Source organism: Oncorhynchus mykiss, chromosome 7, assembly GCF_013265735.2.
Source record: "Oncorhynchus mykiss isolate Arlee chromosome 7, USDA_OmykA_1.1, whole genome shotgun sequence".
Lineage (NCBI taxonomy): Eukaryota > Metazoa > Chordata > Actinopteri > Salmoniformes > Salmonidae > Oncorhynchus > Oncorhynchus mykiss.
This window is the reverse complement of record NC_048571.1, coordinates 61,480,867-61,499,795: the sequence shown is the minus strand read 5'-3', so window position 1 is coordinate 61,499,795 and position 18,929 is coordinate 61,480,867. Positions and strand designations below refer to the sequence as shown.

The 18,929-nt window shown below is 42.4% G+C and overlaps 1 protein-coding gene across 2 annotated transcripts in view; it reads right to left on the bottom strand.

Annotated features, from left to right (window-relative positions):
• The window catches only part of parp3 (poly (ADP-ribose) polymerase family, member 3), a 26,752-nt gene extending 14,889 nt beyond the window's left edge, over positions 1-11,863 (bottom strand). Inside the window, exons 1-5 of one of the 2 annotated variants that reach the window (XM_036983707.1) lie at positions 11,567-11,670; positions 11,117-11,245; positions 10,817-11,032; positions 8,063-8,188; positions 7,722-7,904 (exon numbers count right to left, since the gene is read on the bottom strand). In XM_036983707.1, the coding sequence (XP_036839602.1) occupies positions 7,722-7,904; positions 8,063-8,188; positions 10,817-11,011 (504 nt within the window). In that variant the 5' untranslated portion in view covers positions 11,012-11,032; positions 11,117-11,245; positions 11,567-11,670. Of the gene's footprint in view, positions 1-7,721; positions 7,905-8,062; positions 8,189-10,816; positions 11,033-11,116; positions 11,246-11,566 lie in introns of both variants that reach the window. The other variant, XM_036983706.1, reaches the window with a different exon arrangement.
• Between the last annotated feature and the right edge of the window lie 7,066 nt (positions 11,864-18,929).

Genomic DNA, 18,929 nt, shown 5'->3' with positions numbered 1-18,929 from the left:
AACCTGCTTTCATCTGTGAAGAGCACAGGGCGCCAGTGGCGAATTTGCCAATCTTGGTGTTCTCTGGCAAATGCCAAACGTCCTGCACGGTGTTGGGCTGTAAGCACAACCCCCACCTGTGGACGTCGGGCCCTCATACCACCCTCATGGAGTCTGTTTCTGACTGTTTGAGCAGACACATGCACATTTGTGGCCTGCTGGAGGTCATTTTGCAGGGCTCTGGCAGTGCTCCTCCTGCTCCTCCTTGCACAAAGGCGGAGGTAGCGGTCCTGCTGCTGGGTTGTTGCCCTCCTACGGCCTCCTCCACGTCTCCTGATGTACTGGCCTGTCTCCTGGTAGCGCCTCCATGCTCTGGACACTACGCTGACAGACACAGCAAACCCTCTTGCCACAGCTCGCATTGATGTCCCATCCTGGATGAGCTGCACTACCTGAGCCACTTGTGTGGGTTGTAGACTCCGTCTCATGCTACCACTAGAGTGAAAGCACCGCCAGCATTCAAAAGTGACCAAAACATCAGCCAGGAAGCATAGGAACTGAGAAGTAGTCTGTGGTCACCACCTGCAGAACTACTCCTTTATTGGGGGTGTCTTGCTAAATGCCTATAATTTCCACCTGTTGTCTATTCCATTTGCACAACAGCATGTGAAATGTATTGTCAATCAGTGTTGCTTCCTAAGTGGACAGTTTGATTTCACAGAAGTGTGATTGACTTGTAGTTACATTGTGTTGTTTAAGTGTTCCCTTTATTTTTTTGAGCAATATATATATATACACACACACACACACACGGGCGCACACAGTCGTGGCCAAAAGTTTTGAGAATGACACAAATATTAATTTCCACAAAGTTTGCTGCTTCAGTGTCTTGAGATATTTTTGTCGGATGGTATTATGGAATACTGAAGTATAATTACAAGCATTTCATACGTGTCAAAGGCTTTTATCGACAATTACATGAAGTTGAAGCAAAGAGTCAATATTTGCAGTGTTGACCATTCTTTTTCAAGGTCTGGGGAGTTCCCTGGCCATGGACCAAAAATATTGATGTTTTGTTCCCCGAGCCACTTAGTTATCCCTTTTGCCGTATGGCAAGGTGCTCCATCATGTGGGAAAAGGCATTGTTCGTCACCAAACTGTTCCTGGATGGTTGGGAGAAGTTGCTCTCGGAGGATGTGTTGGTACCATTCTTTAATCATGGCTGTGTTCTAGGGGCAAAATTGTGAGTGAGCCCACTCCCTTGGCTGAGAAGCAACCCCACACACACATTTGAATGGTCTCAAGATGCTTTACTGTTGGCATGACACAGGACTGATGGTAGCACTCACCTTGTCTTCTCCGGACAAGCTTTTTTCCAGATGTCCCAAACAATCGGAAAGGAGATCAGAGAAAATGACTTTACCCCAGTCCTCAGCAGTCCAATCCCTGTACCTTTTGCAGAATATCCGTCTGTCCCTGATGTTTTTCCTGGAGAGAAGTGGCTTCTTTGCTGCCCTTCTTGACACCAGGCCATCCTCCAAAAGTCTTCGCCTCACTGTGCGTGCAGATGCACTCACACCTGCCTTCTGCCATTCCTGAGCAAGCTCTGTACTGGTCGTGCCGATCCCGCAGCTGAATACATTTTAGGAGACGGTCCTGGCGCTTGCTGGACTTTCTTGGGCGCCCAACAATTGAACCGCTCTCCTTGAAGTTCTTGATGATCCGATACATGGTTGATTTAGGTGCAATCTTACTGGCAGCAATATCCTTGCCTGTGAAGCCCTTTTTGTGCAAAGCAATGATGACGGCACGTGTTTCCTTGCAAGTAACCGTGTTTGACAGAGGAAGAACAATGATGATTCCAAGCACCACCCTCCTTTTGAAGCTTCCAGTCTTTTATTCGAACTCAATCAGCATGACAGAGTGATCTCCAGCCTTGTCCTTATCAACACTCACACCTGTGTTAACTAGAGAATCACTGGCATGAAGTCAGCTTGTCCTTTTGTGGCAGGGCTGAAATGCAGTAGAAATGTTTTTTGGGGATTCATGTCATTTGCATGGCAAAGAGGGACTTTGCAATTAATTGCAATTCATCTAATCACTCTTTATAACATTCTGGAGTATATGTAAATTGCCATCATACAAACTGAGGCAGCAGACTTGAAAATGTATGTGTGTGTCACTCAAAACTATAGGCCACGACTGTGTGTGTGATATATATGTATTTGTTATTATCCAATTACTCTACATTGTAGAATTTGTATTTATTTAACTAGGCAAGTCAGTTAAGAACAAATTCTTATTAACAATGCGGCCTACCAATGACAACCTTATGTTATTTTAAACAAGAGAGACAACACAACACTACATAAAGAGAGGCCTAAGACAACATAGCAAGGCATAAACGCATGATAACACAGCATGGGAGCAACAACATGGCAGCAGCACAAAACATGGTACAAACATTATTGGGCACAGACAACAGCAAAGGTCAAGGAGGTAGAGACAACAATACATCACTCAAAGCAGCCACAACTGTCAATAAGATTGTCCATCATTGAGTCTTTGAATGAAGAGATGGAGATAAAACTGTCCAGTTTGTGTTTGTTGCAGCTCGTTCCAGTCGCTAGGTGCAGCGAACTGAAAAAACAAGCAACCCAGGGATGTGTGCACTTTGGCGACCTTTAACAGAATGTGACTGGCAGAACAGTTGTTGGAGGATGAGGGCTGCAGTAGATATCTCAGATAGGGGGGAGTGAGGCCTAAGCGGGTTTTATAAACAAGCATCAACCAGTGGGTCTTGCGACGGGTATACAGAGTAGTATAGAGTGCAGTGATGTGGCCTATAAGGAGAATTGGTGGCAAATAGGATGGCTGAATGGTAAAGAACATTTAGCTGCTCGAGAGCACCCTTACTATAAATTATGTCTCCATAATCTAGCATGGGTAGGATGGTCATCTGAATCAGGGTTAGTTTGACAGCTGGGGTGAAAGAGGAGTGATTACGATAGAGGAAACCAAGTCTAGATTTAACGTTAGCCAGCAGCTTTGATATATGCTGAGAGAAGGACAGTGTAAAGTCGAGCCACACTCCCAAGTACTTGTATGAGGTGACTACCTCAAGCTCTAAGCCCTCAGAGGTAGTAATTAACACCTGTGGGGAGAGGGGCATTATTCTTACCAAACCACATGACCATTGTTTTGGAGGTGTTCAGAACAAGGTGAAGGGCAGAGAAAGCTTGTTGGACACTAAGACAGCTTTGTTTTAGAGCGTTAAACACAAAATTCGGGGAGGGGCCAGGTGAGTATAAAATTATCATCTGCATATAAAAATTGATGAGAGAGCTTCCTACTGCCTGAGCTATGTTGTTGATGTAAATTGAGAAGAGTGTGGGGCCTAGTATCGAGTCTTGGGGGTACTCCCTTGGTGACAGGCAGCGAAGACATCAAAACGATAAAATAAGGAGGCTCGATCCTAGGCCCCAAGCTCTTCTCAATTTATACACACACACACATAAAAGTTTATTTATTTTTACTATTTTCAACATTGTAGAACAGTGAAGACATCAAACTATGAAATAACACATACAGAACCATGTTGTTACCAACAAAGTGTTAAACAATTCAAAATATATTTTATATTTGAGATTCTTCAAAATAGCCACCCTTTGCCTTGACAGCTTTGCACACTCTTGGCATTCTCTCAACAAGCTTCAGGAGGAATGTTTTTCAACAGTCTTGAAGGAGTTCCCACATATGCTGAGCACATTCTGGCTGCTTTTTCTTCACTCTGTGGTCCAACTCATCCCAAACGGATTGAGGTCAGGTGATTGGGGAGGCTAGGTCATCTGATGCAGCACTCATTACACTCCTTTTTGGTTGAATAGCCCATACACAGCCTGGAGGTGTGTTAGGTCATTGTCCTGTTGAAAAACAGATGATATCCCATCTGGTTTGGGCTTAGTGGGACTGGCGTATTGCTGCAGAATGCTGTGGGAGCCATGCTGGTTAAGTGTGCATTGAATTCTAAATCAATCACAGACCGTGTCACCAGCAAAGCACCGACACCCCATCACACCTCCTCCTCTATCCTTCACGGTGGGAACCAAACATGCGGAGATCATCTGTTCATCTACTCTGCGTCTCACAAACACACGGCGGTTGGAACCAAAAATCTCAAATTTGGACTCATTAGACCAAAGGAAAGATTTCCACCGATCTAATGTCCATTGCTCGTGTTTCTTGGCCCAAGCAATTCTTTGTCTTGTTGGTGTCCTTTAGTAGTGGTTTCTTTGCAGCAATTTGACCATGAAGGCCTGATTCACGCAGTCTCCTCTGAACAGTTGATGTTGAGATGTGTCTGTTACTTGAACTCTTTGAAGCATTTATATGGACTGCATGCGTATGGTAAAGGTAACTCTGGGTCTTCCATTCTTGTGGCGGTCCTCATGAGAGCCAGTTTCATCATAGCACTTGATGGTTTTTGCAACTGCATTTGAAGAAACTTTCAAAGTTCTTGAAAATATCCAGATTGACTGACCTTCATGTCTTAATGTAATGATGGACTGTCATTTCTCTTTGCTTATTCGAGCTGTTCTTGACATAATATGGACTTGGTCTTTTACCAAATAGGGCTATCATCTGTAAACCAACCTTGTCACAACACAACTGATTGGCTCAAACTCATTATGGAAAGAAAATCCACCAATAACTTTAAACAAGGCACACCTGTTAATTGAAATGCATTCCAGATGACTAATTCATGAAGCTTGTTGAGAGAATGCCAAGAGTGCACAAGAGTGCTGTCCTCAAGGTAAAGGGTGGGTACTTCAAATAACCTCAATTATTAAACATTTTGATTTGTTTAACACTTGTCTGGTTATGTGTTATTTCATAGATTTGATGTCTTCAATATTATTCTACAAAGTAAAAATATATATATATTTTTTAAGTAAAATTAAAGAAAAACGCTGGAATGAGTAGGTATGTCCAAACTTTTGACTGGTACTGTAAGTATTCAGACCCTTTACTCAGTACTTTATTGAAGCACCTTTGGCAGCGATTACGGCATTGAGTCTTCTTGGGTGTGCCACTACAAGCTTGGCAAACCTGTATTTGGCGAGTTTCTCCCATTCTTCTCTGCAGATCCTCTCAAGCTCTGTCAGGTTGGATTGGGAGCGTTGCCGCATAGCTATTTTCTGGTCTCTCCAGATGTTTGATCGGGTTCAAGTCCGGGCTCTTACTGGGCCACTCAAGGACATTCAGAGACTTGAGCCAAAGCCACTCCTGCATTGTCTTGGCTGGGTGCTTAGGGTCATGGTCCTGTTGGAAGGTGATCCTTCTCTCCAGTCTGAGGTCCTGAGCAGGTTTTCATCAATCTCTGTACTTTGCTCTGTTCATCTTTCCCTCAATCCTGACTAGTCTCCCAGTCCCCGTCACTGAAAAACATCCCACAGCATGATGCTGCCACCACCATGCTTCACTGTAGGGATGGTGCTAGGTTTCCTTCAGACGTGACACTTGGCATTCAGGTCAAAGAGTTGGTTTCATCAGACCAGAGAATCTTTTTTTCTCATGGTCTGAGAGTCTTTAGGTGTCTTTTGGCAAACTCCAAGCAGGCTGTCTTGTGCCTTTTACTGAGGAGGCTTCTGTCTGGCCACTCTAGCATAAAGGCCTGTTTGGGTGGAGTGCGTCATTGATGGTTGTCCTTCTGGAAGGTTCTCCCATCTCCACAGAGGAACTCTGGAACTCTGTCAAGAGTGACCATAGGGTTCTTGGTCACTTGCCTGACCAAGACCCTTCTCCCCGATTGCTCTGTTTGGCAGGGCGGCCAGCTCCAGGAAAAGTATTGGTGGTTCCAAACTTCTTCCACTTAAGAATGATGGAGACCACTGTGTTCCTGGGGACCTTCAATGCTGCAGACATTTTTGGGTACCCTTCCCCAGATCTATGCCTCAAAGTGTGTCTCAAAGCTCTACAGACAATTCCTTTGACCTCATTACTTTTTTTTGCTCTGACATGCACGGTTAACTGTGGAACCTTATATGTGTGAGCCTTTCCAAATCATGTCCAATCAACTGAATTTATCACAGGTGGACTCCAATCAAGTTGTAGAAACATCTCAAGGATGATCAATGGAAACAGGATGCACCTGAGCTCAAATTCTAATCTCATAGCAAAGCAAATGCTTATGTAAAGGCATTTGTGTTTTTATTTTTAATAAATATATGAGGTTTTTGCTTTGTCAATATGGGATAGTGTGTAGACTGAGAATTATAATTTATTTAAAACATTTTAGAATAAGGCTGTAACGTAACAAAATGTGAAAAAAGTCAAGGGGTCTGAATACTTTCCGAAGGCACTATGTAAACTAAAAAAAAGAAAGAAAAGAAACATCCCATTTTCAGGATCCTGTCTTTCAAAGATAATTCATTAAAATCCAAATAACTTCACAGATCTTCATTGTAAAGGGTTTAAACACTCTTTCCCATGCGTGTTCAATGAACCATAAACAATTAATGAACATGCACCTGTGGAACAGTCATTAAGACACTAACAGCTTACTTACGGTAGGCAATTAAGGTCACAGTAATGAAAACTTAGGACACTAAAGAGGCCTTGCTACTGACTGAAAAACACCAAAAGAAAGATGCCCAGGGTCCCTGCTCTTCTGCGTGAACATGCCTTAAGCATGCTGCAAGGAGGTATGAGGACTGCAGATGAGGCCAGGGCAATAAATTGCAACGTCCGTACTGTGAGACGCCTAAGACAGCGCTACAGGGAGACAGGACGGATAGCAGATCGTCCTCGCAGTGGCAGACCCCGTATAACAACACCTGCACAGGATCGGTACATCCAAACATCACACCTGTAGGACAGGTACAGGATGGCGGTAACAACAACTGCCCGAGTTACACCAGGAATGCACAATCTCTCCATCAGTGCTCAGACTGTCCGCAATATGCTGAGAGAGGCTGGACTGAGGGCTTGTAGGCCTGTTGTAAAGGCAGGTCCTCACCAGACATCAACGTTGCCTATGGGCACAAACCCACCGTCACTGGACCAGACAGGACCGGCAAAAAGTGCTCTTCATTGACGAGTCCCATTGAGCACATCTGGGAACAGTTGGATCGGAGGGTGAGGGGCTAGGGCCATTCCCCTCGGAAATGTCTGGGAGCTTGCAGATGCCTTGGTGGAATAGGGGTAATATCTCACAGCAAGAACTGGCAAATCTGGTGCAGTCCATGAGGAGGAGATGCACTGCAGTACTTAATGCAGCTGGTGGCCACACCAGATACTGACTGTTACTTTTGATTTTGACCCCCCCTTTGTTCAGGGACACATTATTCCAGTTATGTTAGTCACATGTCGGTGGAACTTGTTCAGTTTATGTCTCAGTTGTTGAATCTTGTTATGTTCATACGAATATTTACACATGTTAAGTTTTCTCAAAATAAACGCAGTTGACAGTGAGTGGACGTTTCGTTTTTTTTGCTAAGTTTCCTAAAAATGTACGCTATGGCAAATAGGGAATAGGCCATTTGGCTTGTCGCAATGCTGTGTATTCAGCATTGCGCTGCCAGACTCCGGTGGTGAAATCAAGTTCAAATATGCTAAAACATAGTTTATGATATTACAATGTCATTACCATCGACAATGACTGTCAAACATCATTGATACATATAATTGCCAAAACCTACTTTAGAATCTGTGGTCCTACTGAGACCCAGCCACCACTTTACCTTGACCTCTGCATCCTGGTCTCCATCCACCTCTATCAGGGTGTACTTCCCCGGGTGAGACACAAAGTTGTCCCGCTCCTTCCAGCTGTTTTTCGTCTTGTCTTTGAACTTCTTCTCAAAGTCTTTGATGGCTTTGTCTGGGCTGTTGGAGAGGTCTGATAGGTTTGACTGGCCTGTTTCCCCCTGTAAGGGAGAGAGGAGAAGATGATGCTTCAATTCTGGGGTCTCAAGAAATTAATAGCTTAGTATTTAACATAGTTAACAAAAATGTAGATTTACTACTAAGTATACACAGGAATGTCTAGTAAACTACCATCGTGTCTGTCAAATATTAAGCTTACCACTCTTCCCCATCTGTTCCAGCAGTAGTAAGAGTCATCTATACACAACACTTGAATGACATAAAACTTGTTGTTGTTATTTCCAATGTTGGTCTGATTCAGCATGCAATCATAATCTTCATACACCTGTGGGGGAGATTAAAGGAGGAACATTATTCAGGAAAGCAGTCAGATAAAAATGAGCACATTCATCTATTGCACTGCACAGCAGTCTGTCCTGCTGATGTGACTGCAAGGCTGATCAAACAATTCAAGTCAAATACCTGTAACTAGTGACAGTTTCTCAGATTCTGCTATATATGAATGATTAGCAAACATGGTGTAGCAACACATTGGTCTTTTGAAACAGCTATAACTGAATGCAGCATATACAGTAGATATGAGTGACCTTACACACTCATTATCTCAGGTATCTTGAGGGAGTGTACACTACAACTGAGCAGAGGTAATGTCTTGAACAAGGAAAGAAGAGAATAGTCCCCTTCTGCATTAGATGAATTCAAGGGGCGAGTGTCTCTCACTTTCAGGGAGTTTACTTCCAACTGAAACTATTACTGTACCCTACATGTCACTTCTAAGGTTTGTATATTGGAAAGTAGTCAAACCTCATTGATTCTAAATGAAGGGTGTGGCTGAAGTGAACTCACAAAGTCATTCATTGTCATAGCCTTTACAGTCAGTGTGTGACAAGTAGAGGTCGACCGATTAATCGGAAATCTGTATTTTTTGGACACCGATTTGGCCGATTTAAAAAAAAAAGCTTTTTTATTTAATCTTTATTTAACTAGGCAAGTCAGTTAAGAACACAATTCTTATTTTCTTCATTTTCAATGACGGCCTAGGAACGGTGGGTTAACCCCCTCGTTCCGGGGCAGAACGACATCGACAATGACTGTCAAACATCATTGATACATAAAATTTCCAAACCCTTGTCAGCTCGGGGGATTCAATCTTGCAACCTTACAGTTAACTAGTCCAACGCTCTAACCACCTGCCTCTCATTACACTCCACGGGGTGTGCAATGCACTCCACGTTACGCGAATGCAGTAAGCCAAGGTAAGTTGCTAGCTAGCATTAAACATATCTTATAAAAAACAATCAATCAATCATAATCACTACTTAAACTAGTAATATTATCAACCATGTGTAGTTATCTAGCGTGTCCTGCGTTGCATATAATCGATGCGGTGCGTATCGTTGCTCCAATGTGTACCTAACCATGAACATCAATGCCTTTCTTAAAATCAATACACAGAAGTATATATATTTAAACCTGCATATTTAGCTAAAATAAATCCAGGTTAGCAGGCAATATTAACCAACAGTTTGGGCTGCCTAATTTGCCAGAATTTTACGTAATTATGACATAACATTTTAGGTTGTGCAATGTAACAGGAATATTTAGACTAATGGACCCCTTAGATAAAATACAGAACGATTCCGTATTTCAATGAAAGAATAAACGTCTTGTTTTCGAGATGATAGTTTCCGGATTCGACCATATTATTATTTTTTATTTTACTTTTATTTAACTAGGCAAGTCAGTTAAGAACAAATTCTTATTTTCAATGACGGCCTGTTCAGGGGCAGAACGACAGATTTGTAACTTGTCAGCTTGGGGATTTGAATCTCCAACCTTTCGGCTGCTAGTCCAACGCTCTAACCACTAGGCTACCCTGCCGCCCCTAATGACCTACGGCTCGTATTTCTGTGTGTTATTATGTTATAACTAAGTCTATGATTTGATAGAGCAGTCTGACTGAGCAGTGGTAGGCAGCAGCAGGCTCGTAAGCATTCATTCAAACAGCACTTTCATGCGTTTTGCCAGCAACTCTTCGTTGTGCGTCAAGCATTGCGTTGTTTATGACTTCAAGCCTATCAACTCCCGAGATTAGGCTTGTGTAACCGATGTGAAAAGGGTTAGCTAGTTAGCGGGGTGCGCGCTAATAGAGTTTCAAACGTCACTCGCTCTGAGACTTGGAGTGGTTGTTCCCCTTGCTCTGCATGGGTAACGCTGCTTCGAGGGTGGCTGTTGTCATTGTGTTCCTGGTTCGAGCCCAGGGAGGAGCGAGGAGAGTGACGGAAGCTATACTGTTACACTGGCAATACTAAAGTGCCTATAAGAACATCCAATAGTCAAAGGTTAATGAAATACAAATGGTAGAGAGAAATAGTCCTATAATTCCTATAATAACTACAACCTAAAACTTCTTACCTGGGAATATTGAAGACTCATGTTAAAAGGAACCACCAGCTTTCATATGTTCTCATGTTCTGAGCAAGGAACATAAACGTTAGGTTTCTTACATGGCACATATTGCACTTTTACTTTCTTCTCCAACACTTTGTTTTTGCATTATTTAAACCAAATTGAACATGTTTCATTATTTATTTGAGGCTAAATAGATTTTATTGATGTATTATATTAAGTTAAAATAAGTGTTCATTCAGTATTGTTGTAATTGTCATTATTATAAATAGTTTTTTATTTAAATCGGCCGATTAATCGGTATCGGCTTTTTTTGGGTCCTCCAATAATCGGTATCGGCGTTGAAAAATCATAAATTGGTCTACCTCTAGTGACAAGTGCTTCAATCACAGTAACATTTTCAAAGTACCTCAATGAGTACTACTGACTGCACAGGAGGACTTTTGAGCTGAAATAGTATACAATATGATGGTATGATTGGTGGCACAGGCAGCCCAGTAAAGAGCCTACTCCCTGCCTTGATACGGCATGATGTCCAACTCACCCTTCCTGAATGCTGTTCTGACAGCAAGCAGTGCTCATCAGCCTTCCTTTTGCCCTTCACTTCTGGCCCTGCAGCCTTCAGAGCCTCTTTGGCAGAGGTAAATGCATCCTTTGGTGTGTCAGGCTCTTGCTTGACCTTCTTTCCACCCACTTTATTGGCTTTGGTGGATGAGGCAGCCCTTCTCTTTGGTGCCATCCCTTATCTGTATTTAAATCACTGCAGAAAAGAGAAACATTATGCATCAACAAAACACTACATTTTGAAGATAGTATTGATGCACTTGAGGCAGGTGCTTTTCACCTTTTCTGGCACACTGGCCAATGGCAGTGGTGTTTTGATACAGCTGAGTGAGGCGTGGTACTTCCAGTAACACAGAAGTAGCAGCAGAAACAGCAGACAAGCTTTGACGTGGCTGGTAAATTCCCTGACCTGTCTGAGGCATTGAGAAGGTTGAGCGAGTGCTAATTAGCTAGCTATAGCAGCTGTCCTAGCTGTATTTCCATGTACAACTCCTCAGTAATGTTTAGGTATATAGCTAGCTAGTTTAGTTAGCTTGGCACAAAGTCCAGTAACTTCATTTTGTGGGTGTGTAGCTAGCTAGCTAGCTAACGTTAGCTTAACGCCGTTGGTATCGAGAAGTTCACGCACTAGCGTTAGCTAGCTAACTACAAGGCTATGGATGCCGCTACAGTTGACAGGAATTGGAAGCTAGCTAAATAATTTGCGAACCTTTATCGACTTGCTACTTACCTTAGAGCAGGTATTCGGCAGCTCGAGCGGTCACTGTCAGAAGTAGCAGAACAAAATATTTTGACAGGCACACTTCTCAACGACTGTCGAGGAAGTTCTACTTCCGCTTTTAGAGGGGGGGGGGGGGGGGGGGGGGGGGGGGGGTAAGCGGCATCCAGAAAGTTGCAAATACAAATGTACATTATAGAGCATTGAATGTGATTTACACCAGCCTACCTACAGTACCTGACCTGAGCCCTGCCTTACTGACATGACATTTGCCTCGAGGAGACTAGTGATGGGTGAGCCAGCCTCCAGATTGCACCCATTCACAGCTGCACACTGCCCTCTCTGACTCAGGTGGCAGGTGTGACTGTTTTATCAACCATGGTCTGGCCATTCATGTACAACTTAAAACACTGTTTTATTTTAAATGGTCATATCATATAGTACTGTATCATGATATAGGTTAATATTTGCTCAGATTATGGCACACTATATTGCCCAATCACTGGTGAAAGTGTAGTCGGTGTAACTTTTAAACAGAGAGCTCTATACCTAAAACTCTTCCATTACTCATATATACAGACCTTATCAACGTTGCAGTGCATGATTGGAATGTCTTTTATGATTACTCAATTATGTTAACATGTGACTGTGAATGTCTGGGTGTCAGGACCAGTTTTTACACCCTCTGTCTCATAGACTGGACTGTTGAAACTTTAATGGGTTACAGAGTTAATGTTTAAGTTAATTCATTAAGCTGTATCTAAAGATATTTTCTTTACAGTTATTTACATATGTAATTGTATTAGAATTTGTGTGTTGGAGATTGAGAGAACCACATACATATTTTGTTGTATTGGTTAGTATTGAATTACGCTTTTGACTGCAAGTTCCAGAATGCCTTGCGACATGAAGTAGAGAGAGAACGTGCCAGTTATGTGCAAGTGACAAGTGATTATCCTGACTTTTCGCTAGGAACTTACATTCATTGCTCTGTCGAATCTAAAGTTGTTAAATGTAACGTGAACAAGTATTATTACTAAAATAAGCTTTCATATCAAACCTGACGTCCTGAGTCATTACTTTGAAGATAGTTATTCTATAGGACGAAACATAGTACATGTTAATCCGGGACACTCAAATTAGTATGACATGTTACTTTTGATATGTTTATATAAGACAGATAGTTACATGAGGCAAAAATTAAAGTAGTGTTGGTGGGTGGTCTGGTGGGCGTATAACACGAATGTCTAACAACCCAAATCATGCACAACTTTAGCATTTTAGCTAATGAGCAAATATTCAACTACGTACTACTTTTCAGTTATTTTGCAACTACTTAGCATGCTAGATAACCCTTCCACTAACCCTAACCCTTTCAGCTAACCCTTCCCTAACTCTTACCTTAACCCTTTAAACTAACTACTAAACTTAACCCTAACCTAGATAACATTAGCCAGGTGCCTCAAATTAGCCACCTAGATAGTATTCATAACATATACATTTTTGCAAATTTGTAACATATTGTACATTTTGCAAATTCATAACATACTAAAACAAATTGAAATTCATAACATATCATACGAAATGATTAACGGACAACAAATTAATACATACCATACAAAACATAACATAGCATACTAAAGAGGGGTTGTTTTAAATGCGAAAGACACAGTTCAGTTGAAGGCATTCAGTTGTACAACTGACTAGGTATCCCCCTTTCCCTTTTAATGGAGTGTAGAATAATACGAAATGCTCTGAGACCAGGTTGGTTTTTAGTGTGATTGCACTCACCAATATTGGCACACAGAATGTATTCATAGCCACTACATGGGTCCTAGACTACAGATTAACAATCTATATATTCAATATAAGGTTTAATATTGTTCCACTATTCTTTTCTAGTCTCTGCCTCTTATAAAGAAACGGTCTGAGAGATGTGTGAGTTATTGCAGTCAAAACAGGGTGTCTGTGAGAAAGCGCCACAAGGCTAAAAGCGATTCATTGACACATAACCCTGCAGGGGAGTGAAAGAGATAAGAGATAAGACAGACATATCACTATAAATCAACTTAGGGAGTGGACAATTACTGCTGAGCTTTTAGACAACACTGGAACTATTGTTTGTATAGCTGTGTGTGCATGGGCTTGGTCTCATGAGTAGAGGGTGTTGACATGGCAGTGACATCACTAGGGGTTGACTGCAAGCACAATAAAGCCACTTGGACCCTTTCCTATTTTGCAGAACTTACTCTGAAACATGCGTGCTCTGTTCCCGTTGTCAACTTCTGTCTGCAATTGCATTAATATAGGTTTTTGATTGATTTACTTAAATATTTTGTCTGATTGCTGATTTCACCAATAAGCAAATGATTGACAAGGAACAAGGAACCTACAACAACAGTACGAAGTGTAGCCGAAATGCTGAGCATTGGCATGCACTATGCTCTTAAACTCTTGATAATTGCAAGGCAGCGGCAGTTATTAACCATCCTCTTGCCAGTTCTTAACTTTGAGGCATGTCACTTCACCCATCTCTTTGCATATCCCAACAAGCATGCAGTGTTTTCTTAACCACAACTGGATGGATCCATAAATAATTACTGTGGGAATAAATATCACTGAATGATGAAAATATTGGAATAAAGTAGGCTGATGCAATTGAAGGAATGTATCAAATTGTTGTTTACTGAAACTCCCAAAGGCCAAAGTCATCCAATCATTGTAATACATTTGAAGCAATAGCCCTAAATATTGTAATGAATAATGTGGTAATGGAGCAAGTTGAGCTGTCATGGTCAAAACATTGATACAATAGAAGCTAGGATGGGGAGAAGTCTGTCCATAATAAAGTGCTGCTCTCCATTCTTAACAGCACTATCAACAAGGCAGGTCCTATAGGCCCTAGTTTTGTAGCACCTGGACTACTGTTCAGTCGATGCTGCCACCACCATGTTTGACAGTGGGGATAGTGTGTTCAGGGTGATGAGCTGTGTTGCTTTTACGCCAAACATAACGTTTTGCATTGTTGCCAAAAAGTTCAATTTTGGTTTCATCTGACCAGAGCACCTTCTTCCACATGTTTGGTGTGTCTCCCAGGTGGCTTGTGGCAAACTTTAAACAACACTTTTTATGGATATCTTTAAGAAATGGCTTTCTTCTTGCCACTCTTCCATAAAGGCCAGATTTGTGCAATATACGACTGATTGTTGTCCTATGGACAGAGTCTCCCACCTCAGCTGTAGATCTCTGCAGTTCATCCAGAGTGATCATGGGCCTCTTGGCTGCATCTCTGATCAGTCTTCTCCTTGTATGAGCTGAAAGTTTAGAGGGACGGCCAGGTCTTGGTGGATTTGCAGTGGTCTGATACTCCTTCCATTTCTATATTATCGCTTGCACAGTGCTCCTTGGGATGTTTAAAGCTTGGGAAATATTTTTGTATCCAAATCCGGCTTTAAACTTCTTCACAACAATATCTTGGACCTGCCTGGTGTGTTCCTTGTTCTTCATGATGCTCTCTGCGCTTTTAACAGACCTCTGAGACTATCACAGTGCAGGTGCATTTATACGGAGACTTGATTACACACAGGTGGATTGTATTTATCATTAGTCATTTAGGTCAACATTGGATCATTCAGAGATCCTCACTGAACTTCTGTAGAGAGTTTGCTGCACTGAAAGTAAAGGGGCTGAATAATTTTGCACGCCCAATTTTTCAGTTTTTGATTTGTTAAAAAAGTTAGAAATATCCAATAAATGTCGTTCCCCTTCATGATTGTGTCCCACTTGTTGTTGATTCTTCACAAAAAAATACAGTTTTATATCTTTATGTTTGAAGCCTGAAATGTGGCAAAAGGTCGCAAAGTTCAAGGGGGCCGAATACTTTCGCAAGGCACTGTAAACTGTCACTAATCGGTTCTCTCTCTCTCTCTCTCTCTCTCTCTCTCTCTCTCTCTCTCTCTCTCTCCTTCTCTCCTCCAGGTATGAACCTGTTTTGTTTGTTCTTTTGTAGTTTTCACTCAGTCATTCACACACACAGATTCACGCATTCATGCACTTTACATACACCTTACATTATGATACCTCCACACATAAAAGCCATTTTGAGTCAAACAGTGACATGTACCATAAAAACAACTCTATTCCTAGGAATAGTAGGTCACCTTTTTCTGGGGCTTCTTTCCAAAGACCTCAGCAGAAGTTTGGGTCTGGAGGACTTAAAGCACCGGTTAATGCTAATACCTGTGGCAGGTCATATGGGTGTTTGTAAAACTTATGATCGCATACTTCGTTATTTTTTCTGGCCACGTTTAAAGCGAGCACGTTTCAAACTTGTGATACGTGTCAGCGCACAAGCAAGCCAAACCAGGTTGTAAAGCCAGCACCTTTGTATCCAATACCAGCCATAGGGCAACCTTTTCAGCATCTTATTATCGATTGTGTTGGGCCTTTACCAAGGTCCAAGTCAGGTCATAGCTACGTATTAACTGTTATGTGTCAAGCAACCAGATATCCGACAGCTTTTTCCTTGCGTACCATAACTTCAAAATCAGTAGTTAAAGGGTTAACTCAATTTATTTCAACATTTGGGATTCCAAAAATCATCCAGTCAGATCTAGGGTCTAACTTTACCTCCCATTTATTTGCTCAGGTTCTCAAACAGCTTAAAGTTAAACACAACAAGTCTACTGCGTTCCATGCCCAGAGAGAGGGAGCTTTGGAACGTTTTCATCAAACTTTAAAATCCTTGCTTCGTGCATACTGTACAGAACTGTCTGCAGATTGGAAGGAGGGGTTCCTAGCTGCTCGTGAAGTAGTGCAGGAAAGCACAGGGTTTAGCCCAAATGACTTAGTGTTTGGTCATAAGGTGCGTGGGCCTTTAGCAGTGTTGCAGGATGGTTGTTTGCGTGAGGAACCACCTCCGAGCCTTATTGACTATATAAATGGTTTTAGGTTGAAGTTGTATAGGGTTGGTGAACTGGCGAAAGAAAAAACAAAATCTTCTCAACGGAAAATGAAACTGAAATATGACGGACAGGCTGAGCTGTGTGAGTTTAGTCCCGGTGATTGTGTAATTGCTCTTCTGCCTCTTGTAAGTTCACCTTTTCAGGCAACATATTGTGGTCCTTTCAATGTGTTGCGTAAAGTGTCAGATTTGAACTATCTTATTGAAATCCCTGGTCATAGGAAGTCCTCTAAATTATGCCATGTGAACCTATTAAAATGTTATCACTCCCGTGATCTAAGCAAAGTTGAAGGCACTCCAGCAGTGAGGTCAGCGTTGACTGCTGCTCCAGTCACTGCATCTTGTGGCTTTAATTTGGTGGAGGGGGGAGAAGAGGAGGACGTTAGGGTTTCGGATGAGGTCTTACAAGGTCGGTTGAAAAACTCCCAGACTTTGCAAAACCTTGGGGTTTTGGTAGATCATTTAGACTCTTAGAAACGTGATGAATTGGTAGCTCTTATTAGAAACTACCCTGTTTTGTTTTCTGACACTCCATCGCAAACCCACTTAATTGAGCATGATATAGACATCGGAGATGCTAAGCCTATCAAACAGATATTTTATCGTGTATCTGAGGAGAAGAGATTGAAACTGGAAACAGAGGTGCAGTATATGTTGGACAATGTTATTGTTGTTCAAATTGGGCTGTCTTTTGGTCAAAAAGTATGATTCCACTTTCAGACCTTGCACTGATTATAGAAAAGTTAACAATGTTACTAAAGCCGACCTTTACCCTCTTCCTAGGATGGAGGACTGTATTGATCAAGTTGGGTCAGCAAAATATGTTAGCAAATTTGATCTTTTAAAAGGGATATTGGCAAGTACCCCTTACCAAAAGAGCTTGTGAGATTGCTGCCTTTACAACTCCATCTGGTTTGTTCTCTTATACAGTGATGCCTTTCGGCTTGCGGAATGCTCCAGCCACCTTTCAAAGGCTAATGAATCGGGTGGTCTCAGGTCTGGAAGGGTGTGCCATTTATTTGGACGACGTGGTCATCTACTCAGACTCCTGGGAGGAGCATGTTTGGAGAGTGCAAAAGCCCTGTTCAAAAGACTGGTGTGGGCCAGGTTGACTATTCATTTGGCAAAATGTGAGTTTGCCAAAGCTACAGTCACATACCTAGGCATGGTTGTTGGTCAGGGTTTTGTCTGTCCCGTGGAAGCCAAGGTCCAGGCTGTGAAGCAGTTCCCACAGCCGTCCACAAAGAAAGAACTGATGCGCTTCCTGGGAATGGCGGGGTACTACCCTGCTTTCTGTAAAAACTTTTCAGTAGTAGTGTCCCCCCTGACCAATCTGTTGAAGGCCAAGGCTGAATTTATCTGGTCCACCCAGTGTCAAGAGGCATTTGATGCAGTTAAGGCTCTTTTGTGTTTGGCACCTGTATTGGCAGCACCACATTTTGGGAAACCTTTCAAATTGCAGGTAGACGCCAGTCAAATCGGCGCTGGGGCTGTGCTTCTCCAGGAGAATGATAACAATGTTGAGTGTCCAGTCAGTTTCTTCTCCCGGAAATGTAATAAGTATCAGAAAAACTATTCTGTAATTGAAAAGGAGGCTTTAGGTCTCATTTGGGCTTTACAGCGCTTTGTGGTCTATGTTGGTTCTGGTTTGACCCCTTTAACTGTGTTCACTGACCACAACCCACTTATTTTTCTGAGGTCCCTGCAAAATCCCAACCAGCGCCTGATGCGTTGGGCTTTGTTCTTGCAACCATTCATCCTTGATATTAGACACATTAGTGGTAAGGATAATATCATTTCTGATGCTCTGTCCCGTGCTCCTTTAACCTAGTTTGTATCTTCTCTCTGCTGACCCCTACGGGCTGTCTGCGCCTCTTTCCTCTTAAATTGCTCCCCAGGTACCAGGGCTGCCGAGTATGAGGGGTGGACAGTCAGTTGGGGGACACGGGGCTACTACTAGGAGCCGGGACTGGTATCCTTTTTTTTGTTTTTGGGGAAATTTGAATTGTTTTGAATAGGTTGGAGGAAGTTGGGTTGAGGGTGGAACCCTCATTTTAAGGAGGGGGGTGTCACGGTTCCTCCTGGAGGCAGAGGAGGGTCGTTAGTGATTGGACTCACCTGGGATCAGAGTATTTGAACTGTCACTAATCATCTCTCTCTCTCTCTCTCTCTCTCTCTCTCTCTTCTCTCTCTCTCTCTCTCTCTCTCTTCTCTCTCTCTCTCTTTTCTCTCTCTCTCTCTTTTCTCTCTCTCTCTCTCTCTCTCTCTCTCTCTCTCTTTTCTCTCTCTCTCTCTTTTCTCTCTCTCTCTCTCTCTCTCTCTCTCTCTCTCTCTCTCTCTCTCTCTCTCTCTCTCTCTCTCTCTCTCTTTCTTTCTCTCTCTCTCTCTCTCTCTCTCTCTCTCTGCTCTTCC